This window comes from Bombina bombina, chromosome 8 (assembly GCF_027579735.1).
Source record: "Bombina bombina isolate aBomBom1 chromosome 8, aBomBom1.pri, whole genome shotgun sequence".
Classification (NCBI taxonomy): Eukaryota; Metazoa; Chordata; class Amphibia; order Anura; family Bombinatoridae; genus Bombina; species Bombina bombina.
In genome coordinates, this window is record NC_069506.1 from 287,698,472 (window position 1) to 287,710,599 (window position 12,128).

General features: G+C 42.2%; 1 protein-coding gene across 7 annotated transcripts in view; it reads right to left on the reverse strand.

The window, feature by feature from the left end:
* Positions 1-12,128, reverse strand: part of MTOR (mechanistic target of rapamycin kinase) — a 531,718-nt gene that overhangs the window by 232,561 nt on the left and 287,029 nt on the right. For 5 of the 7 annotated variants that reach the window (XM_053691448.1, XM_053691447.1, XM_053691446.1 and 2 more), the window contains exons 33-38: positions 9,444-9,544; positions 9,106-9,221; positions 2,177-2,254; positions 1,961-2,068; positions 964-1,089; positions 383-515 (exon numbers count right to left, since the gene is read on the reverse strand). In XM_053691448.1, the coding sequence (XP_053547423.1) occupies positions 383-515; positions 964-1,089; positions 1,961-2,068; positions 2,177-2,254; positions 9,106-9,221; positions 9,444-9,544 (662 nt within the window). The remainder of the gene's footprint in view (positions 1-382; positions 516-963; positions 1,090-1,960; positions 2,069-2,176; positions 2,255-9,105; positions 9,222-9,443; positions 9,545-12,128) is intronic. The other 2 variants (XM_053691449.1, XM_053691450.1) reach the window with 1 other exon arrangement.

The window sequence follows — 12,128 nt, forward strand, 5'->3', positions numbered from 1 at the left end:
ATCAAGTCAGATCAGCCTCAAAATACAACCAAGTAGTTGCTGTAGTCTAAGGAAATGTTATAATTTACTATTACTGTGTGCTCAAGCTGTGGCTTGTTTGTTACAAAGATAATTAATAATAAAAAAATAAGACAAATGAACAACAAAGCTGAAACCCAAGCTGAGAGCATGCAGTCACTTCCTGTCTCACGTAATGTATATGCTCTGTGCAACACTTGCATCTGCTTTTCTCATTGAACAATATGAGCCCTCTGCTGGCTACACCATGGCACTGATCCCAGACAGCTCACAAAAACAGAGTGTTCGGGAACAAGTCATCTACAAGCCAGCGTGATTCTAGCTGGATGCTCGGGCCCCACAGAGCACGGATGCACAGTCAGTACCTTTCGTGTGCTCTTCCACATGTACTTCATGTAGGCGTAGGTGACCTGCGGGTGTGCAGTGGGTAAGGGCTGGTCACTCTCGAGTGCTGGGTCCACTCCAAGTAACATCACAAGGGTCTTGTGAGACAAAGCCTGGAAGCAATTTACACTGGTCATTAATGGTTTGTTGGTCTTCAGCCAACTATCAGAGAAAAAAATAAATGTGCTTGCAGATTGCTTAACCGTATTTATTTCAGTGCAATGCTATTGTGCTTCTTTATGGATCTCTTATATTAAAAGCTATTTACTACACCTGTTTACCACCTAATGAATGTGCTGTAGAGCATCAGACCATATCTAGTCCTCCTCAATGGATGTAGTTTCTGTTCTGTATTTATTGGAACCTGTGTTTATTTTCATTATTCAGTACTGCATTACCGTTTAGCACTTTATAAACACTATTGATAATAATAATAAATACTAATACCGTGTACTGATATATTTTCTAAACAACATGCTTTTCTATCTAGTTAGCTACAATGAAGTGCTACGCAAACAGACAAAAGTAAAGTGACAGTCAGCTGGAACTGGCTTTTCTTACCAAGCGCCCGCTCTTGCCACAGAGGCTTCCATATTTTAGCCAAGTTCTCATGTCTTCGTGAGGACTGACCACAAGGGACTGAACCATAAGAATCTTCTGCCAGTCTTCGACAATTCGTTGACAACCCTTCAAAAGAAAGAAAAGTAATGATCTTCAGAAGTCTGAAACGGCAAACTTAGGATCATTTACTATCAGGCTCACTACAAAACACATTTTTTTACATTTTTTAATACATTGCAATGTTGTGTACACTTTGCTAAGCTTAATAAACAGCCAGCAGATATAGTTTCTTGCATACACATATAAACAATACATTCTTAGTGGTGTTGACAAAACGATCAAACTAAACAAGAAGTGAGTTGGCTTGATGGCTTAGAATGTGTACGTTATGCCTAGGGCAAGATGTCTGGTATTGTTCAGTGGAATACGCTGGCGCTTGATTAGGAAATGATAATGGTAATAAATACACCTTCCAGACACAGAGAACCAGGCACAAGATGCACAGAGTGATTTGTTTTTCCTATGGCTCTAAGGGTTGTGCATTTCCCAGATGTGAATATCACAGGACTTTCGGCCAAACTCTCAGGCTGCGGCCAACACACAAAAAATTGTCTGTACAGTATATGTACCAGCCATCTCGTGCCGGCCTGTATGTGTCATGGGTGTGACCACATGCCAGTGTCTGTGTGTGTCCTGAGCCAGAGAAACAAACTAAGTGCAGACAATCTGGCTGTAGAAGGTGACAAATACCTGCACCCCCTTCTCCTCCACACCTAATAAACCTTTGTCCAGACACTACACTGCATATTAGAAATGTGACTGGAATTGTGCAATATGTCCCAAAAACGTTCTGCAGAGTGAGAAGACTTGTAAACAGACATATTAATAGAAGGTCCATCCTCTTTACATGCGTCTCATAAAAAGCAAAAACGTGATCACGTTCCATTAAATAAAGCATACAGCATAATACTGCTGGATTGTATCAGGCTCGACTCACCTGCAGCCTATCCCACCAGGTCTGGCGGATAATCTCACGACGCTCAGGTACTAATTTATACTGGATAACTTCCTCCAGTTCAGACAGCATCTGGCAGGTGACCATTGCCTGTGCACAACAAGAAATACAGAGGTCTGTACACCAGTTATATCAAAGGAACTTGTGTACAGTTTGTGTACTTTAGATATCTGTTATATAAATGTGACAAGCTCTTACCCCATATGCACGACTATAACTTTCCCCAGCCATCGCAGTCAGCTCAGCATCCAGCATATCCCGGGCTTTATCGATACACTGAGAAAAAAATAAGTCAAAAACAGAATTTATGTTTACCTGATAAATTACTTTCTCCAACGGTGTGTCCGGTCCACGGCGTCATCCTTACTTGTGGGATATTCTCTTCCCCAACAGGAAATGGCAAAGAGCCCAGCAAAGCTGGTCACATGATCCCTCCTAGGCTCCGCCTACCCCAGTCATTTGACCGACGTTAAGGAGGAATATTTGCATAGGAGAAACCATATGTTACCGTGGTGACTGTAGTTAAAGAAAATAAATTATCAGACCTGATTAAAAAAACCAGGGCGGGCCGTGGACCGGACACACCGTTGGAGAAAGTAATTTATCAGGTAAACATAAATTCTGTTTTCTCCAACATAGGTGTGTCCGGTCCACGGCGTCATCCTTACTTGTGGGAACCAATACCAAAGCTTTAGGACACGGATGAAGGGAGGGAGCAAATCAGGTCACCTAAATGGAAGGCACCACGGCTTGCAAAACCTTTCTCCCAAAAATAGCCTCAGAAGAAGCAAAAGTATCAAATTTGTAAAATTTAGAAAAAGTGTGCAGTGAAGACCAAGTCGCTGCCTTACATATCTGATCAACAGAAGCCTCGTTCTTGAAGGCCCATGTGGAAGCCACAGCCCTAGTGGAGTGAGCTGTGATTCTTTCAGGAGGCTGCCGTCCGGCAGTCTCATAAGCCAATCGGATAATGCTTTTAATCCAGAAGGAGAGAGAGGTAGAAGTTGCTTTTTGACCTCTCCGTTTACCAGAATAAACAACAAACAAAGACAAAGTTTGTCTGAAATCCTTAGTAGCTGCTAAGTAAAATTTGAGAGCACGAACTACATCCAAGTTGTGCAACAAACGTTCCTTCTTTGAAACTGGATTAGGACACAAAGAAGGCACAACTATCTCCTGGTTAATGTTTTTGTTAGAAACAACCTTTGGAAGAAAACCAGGTTTAGTACGCAAAACCACCTTATCTGCATGGAACACCAGATAAGGAGAAGAACACTGCAGAGCAGATAATTCTGAAACTCTTCTAGCAGAAGAAATTGCAACCAAAAACAAAACTTTCCAAGATAATAACTTAATATCAACGGAATGTAAGGGTTCAAACGGAACCCCCTGAAGAACTGAAAGAACTAGGTTGAGACTCCAAGGAGGAGTCAAAATTTTGTAAACAGGCTTGATTCTAACCAGAGCCTGAACAAAGGCTAGAACATCTGGCACAGCTGCCAGCTTTTTGTGAAGTAACACAGACAAGGCAGAAATCTGTCCCATCAAGGAACTTGCAGATAATCCTTTTTCCAATCCTTCTCGAAGGAAGGATAGACTCTTAGGAATCTTAACCTTGTCCCAAGGGAATCCTGCAGATTCACACCAACAGATATACCAAATTATGTGGTAATTTTTCTGGTTACAGGCTTTCAGGCCTGAACAAGAGTATTAATAACAGAATCTGAGAACCCTCGCTTTGATAAGATCAAGCGTTCAATCTCCAAGCAGTCAGCTGGAGTGGGTCGAACGGACCTAGAACAAGAAGGTCTCTCAAAGGTAGCTTCCATGGTGGAGCCGATGACATATTCACCAGATCTGCATACCAAGTCCTGCGTGGCCACGCAGGAGCTATCAAAATCACCGACGCCCTCTCCTGATTGATCCTGGCTACCAGCCTGGGGATGAGAGGAAACGGCGGGAACACATAAGCTAGTTTGAAGGTCCAAGGTGCTACTAGTGCATCCACTAGAGCCGCCTTGGGATCCCTGGATCTGTACCCGTAGTAAGGAACTCTGAAGTTCTGACGAGAGGCCATCAGATCCATGTCTGGAATGCCCCACGGTTGAGTGACTTGGGCAAAGATTTCCGGATGGAGTTCCCACTCCCCCGGATGCAATGTCTGACGACTCAGAAAATCCGCTTCCCAATTTTCCACTCCTGGGATGTGGATAGCAGACAGGTGGCAGGAGTGAGACTCCGCCCATAGAATGATTTTGGTCACTTCTTCCATCGCTAGGGAACTCCTTGTTCCCCCCTGATGGTTGATGTATGAACTTGGCCCTCGCTAGCTGAGGCCAAGCTTTGAGAGCATTGAATATCGCTCTCAGTTCCAGAATATTTATCGGTAGAAGAGATTCTACCCGAGACCAAAGACCCTGAGCTTTCAGGGATCCCCAGACCGCGCCCCAGCCCATCAGACTGGCGTCGGTCGTGACAATGACCCACTCTGGTCTGCGGAAGGTCATCCCTTGTGACAGGTTGTCCAGGGACAGCCACCAACGGAATGAGTCTCTGGTCCTCTGATTTACTTGTATCTTCGGAGACAAGTCTGAATAGTCCCCATTCCACTGACTGAGCATGAACAGTTGTAATGGTCTTAGATGAATGCGCACAAAAGGAACTATGTCCATTGCCGCTACCATCAAACCTATCACTTCCATGCACTGCGCTATGGAAGGAAGAGGAACGGAATGAAGTATCCGACAAGAGTCTAGAAGTTTTATTTTTCTGGCTTCTGTCAGAAAAATCCTCATTTCTAAGGAGTCTATTATAGTTCCCAAGAAGGGAACCCTCGTTGACGGAGATAGAGAACTCTTTTCCACGTTCACTTTCCATCCGTGAGATCTGAGAAAGGCCAGGACAATGTCCGTGTGAGCCTTTACTTGAGGAAGGGACGACGCTCGAATCAGAATGTCGTCCAAGTAAGGTACTACAGCAATGCCCCTTGGTCTTAGCACCGCCAGAAGGGACCCTAGTACCTATGAGAAAATCCTAGGAGCAGTGGCTAATCCGAAAGAAAACGCCACGAACTGGAAATGCTTGTCCAGGAATGCAAACCTTAGGAACCGATGATGTTCCTTGTGGATAGGAATATGTAGATACGCATCCTTGAAATCCACCTTGGTCATGAATTGACCTTCCTGGATGGAAGGAAGAAGTGTTCGAATGGTTTCCATCTTGAACGATGGAACCTTGAGAAACTTGTTCAAGATCTTGAGATCTAAGATTGGTCTGAACGTTCCCTCTTTTTTGGGAACTATGAACAGATTGGAGTAGAACCCCATCCCTTGTTCTCCTAATGGAACAGGATGAATCACTCCCATTTTTAGCAGGTCTTCTACCCAATGTAAGAATGCCTGTCTTCTTATGTGGTCTGAAGACAACTGAGACCTGTGGAACCTCCCCCTTGGAGGAAGCCCCTTGAACTCCAGAGAATAACCTTGGGAGACTATTTCTAGCGCCCAAGGATCCAGAACATCTCTTGCCCAAGCCTGAGCGAAGAGAGAGAGTCTGCCCCCCACCAGATCCGGTCCCGGATCGGGGGCCCGCATTTCATGCTGTCTTGGTAGCAGTGGCAGGTTTCCTGGCCTGCTTTCCTTTGTTCCAGCCTTGCATAGGTCTCCAGGCTGGATTGGCTTGAGAAGTATTACCTTCCTGCTTAGAGGACGTAGCCCTTGGGGCTGATCCGTTTCTGCGAAAGGGACGAAACTTAGGTTTATTTTTGGTCTTGAAAAGACCTATCCTGAGGAAGGGCGTGGCCCTTGCCCCCAGTGATATCAGAGATAATCTCTTTCAAGTCAGGGCCAAAGAGTGTTTTCCCCTTGAAAGGAATGTCAAGCAATTTGTTCTTGGAAGACGCATCCGCTGCCCAAGATTTTAACCAAAGCGCTCTGCGCCACAATAGCAAACCCAGAATTTTTTCGCCGCTAACCTAGCCAATTGCAAGGTGGCGTCTAGGGTGAAAGAATTAGCCAATTTAAGAGCACGAATTCTGTCCATAATCTCCTCATAAGAAGAAGAATTACTAATAATCGCCTTTCCTAGCTCATCAAACTAGAAACACGCGGCTGCAGTGACAGGGACAATGCATGCAATTGGTTGTAGAAGGGAACCTTGCTGAACAAACATCTTTAGCAGACCTTCTAATTTTTTATCCATAGGATCTTGGAAAGCACAACTATCTTCTATGGGTATAGTGGCGCGCTTGTGTAGAGTAGAAACCGCCCCCTCGACCTTGGGGACTGTCTGCCATCAGTCCTTTCTGAGGTCGACTATAGGAAAACAATTTTATAAATATGGGGGGAGGTACTAAAGGTATACCGGGCCTGTCCCATTCTTTACTAACAATGTACGCCACCCGCTTGGATATAGGAAAAGCTTCGGGGGGCCCCGGGGCCTCTAAGAACTTTTCCATTTTACATAGTGGTTCTGGAATGACCAGATAATCACAATCATCCAAATTGGATAACACCTCCTTAAGCAGAGCGCGGAGATGTTCCAACTTAAATTTAAAAGTAATCACATCAGGTTCAGCTTGTTGAGAAATGTTTCCTGAATCTGAAATTTCTCCCTCAGACAAAACCTCCCTGGCCCCCTCAGACTGGTGTAGGGGCCCTTCAGAAACCATATCATCAGCGTTCTCATGCTCTACAGAATTTTCTAAAACAGAGCAGTCGCGCTTTCGCTGATAAGTGGGCATATTGGCTAAAATGTTTTTGATAGAATTATCCATTACAGCCGTTAAATGTTGCATAGTAAGGAGTATTGGCGCACTAGATGTACTAGGGGCCTCCTATATGGGCAAGACTGGTGTAGACGAAGGAGGGGATGATGCAGTACCATGCTTACTCCCCTCACTTGAGGAATCATCTTGGGCATCATTTTTACTAAATTTTTTAATGACATAAAATACATATAGTTAATGAGAAGGAACCTTGGTTTCCCCACAGTCAGAACACAATCTATCTGGTAGTTCAGACATGTTAAACAGGCATAAACTTGATAACAAAGCACAAAAAACGTTTTAAAATAAAACCGTTACTGTCACTTTAAATTTTAAACTAAACACACTTTATTACTGCAATTGCGAAAAAGTATGAAGGAATTGTTCAAAATTCACCAAAATTTCACCACAGTGTCTTAAAGCCTTAAAAGTATTGCACACCAAATTTGGAAGCTTTAACCCTTAAAATAACGGAACCGGAGCCGTTTTTATATTTAACCCCTTTACAGTCCCTGGAATCTGCTTTGCTGAGACCCAACCAAGCCCAAAGGGGAATACGATACCAAATGATGCCTTCAGAAAGACTTTTCTATGTATCAGAGCTCCACACACATGCAGCTGCATGCCATGCTGTCCTCAAAAACAAGTGCGCCATACCGGCGCGAAAATGAGGCTCTGACTATGATTAGGGAAAGCCCCTAAAGAATAAGGTGTCTAAAACAGTGCCTGCCGATATAATCATATCAAAATACCCAGAATAAATGATTCCTCAAGGCTAAATATGTGTTAATAATGAATCGATTTAGCCCAGAAAAAGTCTACAGTCTTAATAAGCCCTTGTGAAGCCCTTATTTACTATCTTAATAAACATGGCTTACCGGATCCCATAGGGAAAATGACAGCTTCCAGCATTACATCGTCTTGTTAGAATGTGTCATACCTCAAGCAGTAAGAGACTGCACACTGTTCCCCCAACTGAAGTTAATTGCTCTCAACAGTCCTGTGTGGAACAGCCATGGATTTTAGTTACGGTGCTAAAATCATTTTCCTCATACAAACAGAAATCTTCATCTCTTTTCTGTTTCTGAGTAAATAGTACATACCAGCACTATTTTAAAATAACAAACTCTTGATTGAATAATAAAAACTACAGTTAAACACTAAAAAACTCTAAGCCATCTCCGTGGAGATGTTGCCTGTACAACGGCAAAGAGAATGACTGGGGTAGGCGGAGCCTAGGAGGGATCATGTGACCAGCTTTGCTGGGCTCTTTGCCATTTCCTGTTGGGGAAGAGAATATCCCACAAGTAAGGATGACGCCGTGGACCGGACACACCTATGTTGGAGAAATTATAGTTTCATGATTCACAAATGGCAGCAATTTTAAGCGACTTTCCAATTTACTTGCACTATCAAATTGTGTGCAATCTTTTTATACACACACCTTCTCCTACTGAGCATGTGAAAGAGTTCACAGTGTATACTATATGAGTCTGTGATTGGCTAATGGCTATCACATGATACAGTTACATGCACACTTTCTCCTAATGAGCATGTGCAAGAGTTCACAGTGTATACGTATATGAATCTGTGATTGGCTAATGGCTGTCACATGACACAGTTACATGCACAGTTTCTCCTACTGAAGATGTGCAAGAGTTCACAGTGTATACGTATATGAATCTGTGATTGGCTAATGGCTGTCACATGACACAGTTACATGCACAGTTTCTCCTACTGAAGATGTGCAAGAGTTCACAGTGTATACGTATATGAATGTGTGATTGGCTAATGGCTTGTCACATTATACAGTTATATGCACACTTTCTCCTATTGAGCATGTGCAAGAGTTCACCGTGTATACTATATGAGTCTGTGATTGGTTAATGGCTGTCACATGATACAGTTACATGCACACTTTCTCCTATTGAGCATGTGCAAGAGTTCACCGTGTATACTATATGAATCTGTGATTGGCTAATGGCTTGTCACATGATACCGTTATATGCACACTTTCTCCTACTGAGCATGTGCAAGAGTTCAGAGTGTATATGAATATTTGATTGGCTAATGGCTGTCACATGATACAGTTACATGCACACTTTCTCCTACTGAGCATGTGCAAGAGTTCACAGTGTATATTAATTTGTGATTGGCTAATGGCTGTCAGAAAATAGAGATACATTTTGGAAATTTTCAGAAAAAAAAATCTATTGCTTATTTAAAATTCATGATTATTACTATTGCGTTGACTTTTTATAATGAACTTGTAGAGGATGCAATTCTACTGTATAATAAATCCCATTATAAATGAAATAATTAATGGCATTATTCATGCCCTGTGGAAAATGCAGACACTCACCTGCTGGGCTAATGAGAAGAGATCCTGGTGCAGAGCTAACACAGCCCTGTAAAACGCCCCATCGTGCGTATCCCGTGGGATAAGACACGTGTATTCTTCCATGCTGTCCCACTGCTCTATAGGTGGAAACAAAGCAGTAACATCTCACAATCAATGTGCCATGATGGGAAATATGCTTCATACTTCTCACAATAAAATGCAGTGACCTCTTAAACACTAACATGTTACTTATGCCCCTACATGTGTAACTTCCACCCTTCCTGGCTCCTACTAATTCTGCTGCGCTTTATTGTTCATTGTGTACAGCAGCACAAGTTCCTAGTTATTACACAGATTACCTAAGCCCCATGCTGCTGCTGCTGCCATGCGTGCCATCTTAGCCCGAGCATCCTCGTTAACATTGGTCCAGTTCTCACAACACTGCTGGTGAAGTTGCCCCCTAAAAAAACAATGGAATAATTATAAATAGAGGTGGCGTGAAATGTAAACGTATTACTTCAGGTCTCACGCTAAAACAAGTAAACAAAGAAAGGTTATGGTGGAATTAGAACACAGAACATTTTGGAGTACAATGTCCCTTTTAACTAAAACTATTTCCATTCCGGATCACAATACCAGTTAACCCAATTTCCCTACAGATGGATGAAATCACCTTAAAGGTTATGGCAAGTAGAAAAACCTTTCTGCTCACGCACGCTGGAAGTAATTTTCCTAGTTGCATTCTGCTCCGCATGAAAAAGCAACATGTTTTTAGGATTTAACCCTTTCAGATCCATATACCTAGTGACTGATGTTGTGTCTTTGCTGCTGCCATACTAAAAGGTCCTCATATACTGATGTGTGAAATGGGTCACTCCAAATTAACTTCAAAGTGATGGTATGCTCCACATTTCAGCCAAATGTAATCAGCCTTTCAAAAATGTTAAGCACTTGACATACAATGTTTTTTACCAAACCTGTTAACGACAAGAATTCTGCAGATATACAACACTATAAGCAAAAAAATAAACAGAAACACCAAAGGCTACAGACAGACTCAATCAGCAGTGACAATGACTCTATAAAACTTGTGAGCCATCAGTGACTATAAATCTTGAGTGCCACCAACAGTATAAATGATCATGCTATTTCCATTTACACTATGTGTAGGACAGAGAAGTCTAAGGAAACAGTAGACACAGTGTGCAAACATCCTCTGGGTAAACAAAAAGTTCTGTACTTATTTTGTTTTTGGTGAGGTCACAGGGTAGCCACAGAAGGTCATATGCAGTATGCAGGCCACCAGTTTAGCACTATAGCCAATAGTCAGCCATATGCCCTAAAGACATTATATCCACTGTACTGGGAGAGAGATATGGCAGCTGTTTGTGCGCTGTATACAGCAGCAGATATTCAGGGTACAACATGTAAGGGCTGGCTTCCCCCATCTAGTTCTGCAGAGAACTTTATTTCTGACATATACACAGCTTACAAGGAGCAACACACTTTTATAGGTTACATTTCAGAGAATATAGGTACAAAGAGCTCTCACACATTATATCCTGAGTTCTCTGGCTCACACTCTGATTTCTATTCACTTCAGCAATTTTATTCACCCGTCTCATTCACATTTCTATCTTCCAGCCCTCCTCTACCCTTGTACTGTCAGCAGAAGGTGCTAATTCAAATATTTTTAACATATAAGATGAAGGGAAAATTAAAACACATTTCTATATATACCTTATATGTAGTGGTTTGGGCATAACAGCAGCGTAATTGTATAACCAAGACTTACATATAGCTTATTATACAGATTACAGCACCAAGCTTTTACATCTACCTTATAATATTGACAATACCAGTCTCTGGAACACATTCTGGGATATGGTTAATGTTACAACACAGTATCAAAATTAGGCAGACAAATAATATGTGAACCCAGAGGTGCAGAGGGAGTAGCTAGGCTGCAGTGTGACAAATTATTATAAACAAAAGGAGAGACACAGCAAACACTCAGTGCAGATGATCTTACTGTGTGATTATGCACATCACCGGACTGGGTGAGCTGTTGGGTGTAAATGGGTTTTTGTATTATTTAGTATGACAACAATTTTCATATTTTTGCATGGTGTGTGGGAAGTTGTGTATGTTTAAAACTCATGCTAAAATCAGTAAGCTACAGACAAAATAGAGTGCTCAAATATGAAGATTACTGTCCGACTAATGCAAAGATGCAAACAATGAATTATCTACTGTAGTAGCCAAGTAACCTCCCCTCTTTTACTACATATCAGCACAGCTCCTTACCTAGTGTGGAGGAGCTGTGTTTTTTCTTTCTGGTTTGTGGCAGTTTAAACATTGATCCCGAAGAGAAGGTGCAGCAAGGAGTCCCTGCCTAGACCTGCTCTTGGTGATCAAGCAGAGTACTTGCTGCACACACAGCCTCAAAGGCTGCTCCTCCCCATTAACTTGTGTCACACATACCCCAGATGAGCTGCAGCCCTCCAAATCTCCTGTAGGGGATATTTCCAGAGACAAAAAAAAAGCCTAAGTCAATTCAACATCATACATTTTTAATCAGATTTAGAATATTGGCCCATACAAGAAAACAAGTCCTGCACTGTAGCTGCTACAGGACTTTATGGGGAGATTCAAAAGCTTGATTTCATTTGCCAAGAATCCCACAATGGTGCAAAATAAAGCCCATAAATAGAATTACTTTATTGTATTTTCCTCCACATGTAACAAGAGAATGGTGCAAAGCATTGGACACAGGGTATCTACATAATTGCACTTTCATATCCATGTGCATAACAACAACAATTATCTTTATGGGCTTCCCTTTGCACCTATGTTTCCTGAATACTACATTCTACTAGTAAATAAGATGGATTGTATGTCACAGTGATGAACCCTTGATTTTGTAGTTGATTTAATTGACTGCTGTAAGATTCCTTGGAAAAAAGGCTGCGAGGGTACTATGGATAAGTATGCAGAATCCTGTTTGTTCCCTTTGAACATTTGTTTATGGGGAAATTAGCTAC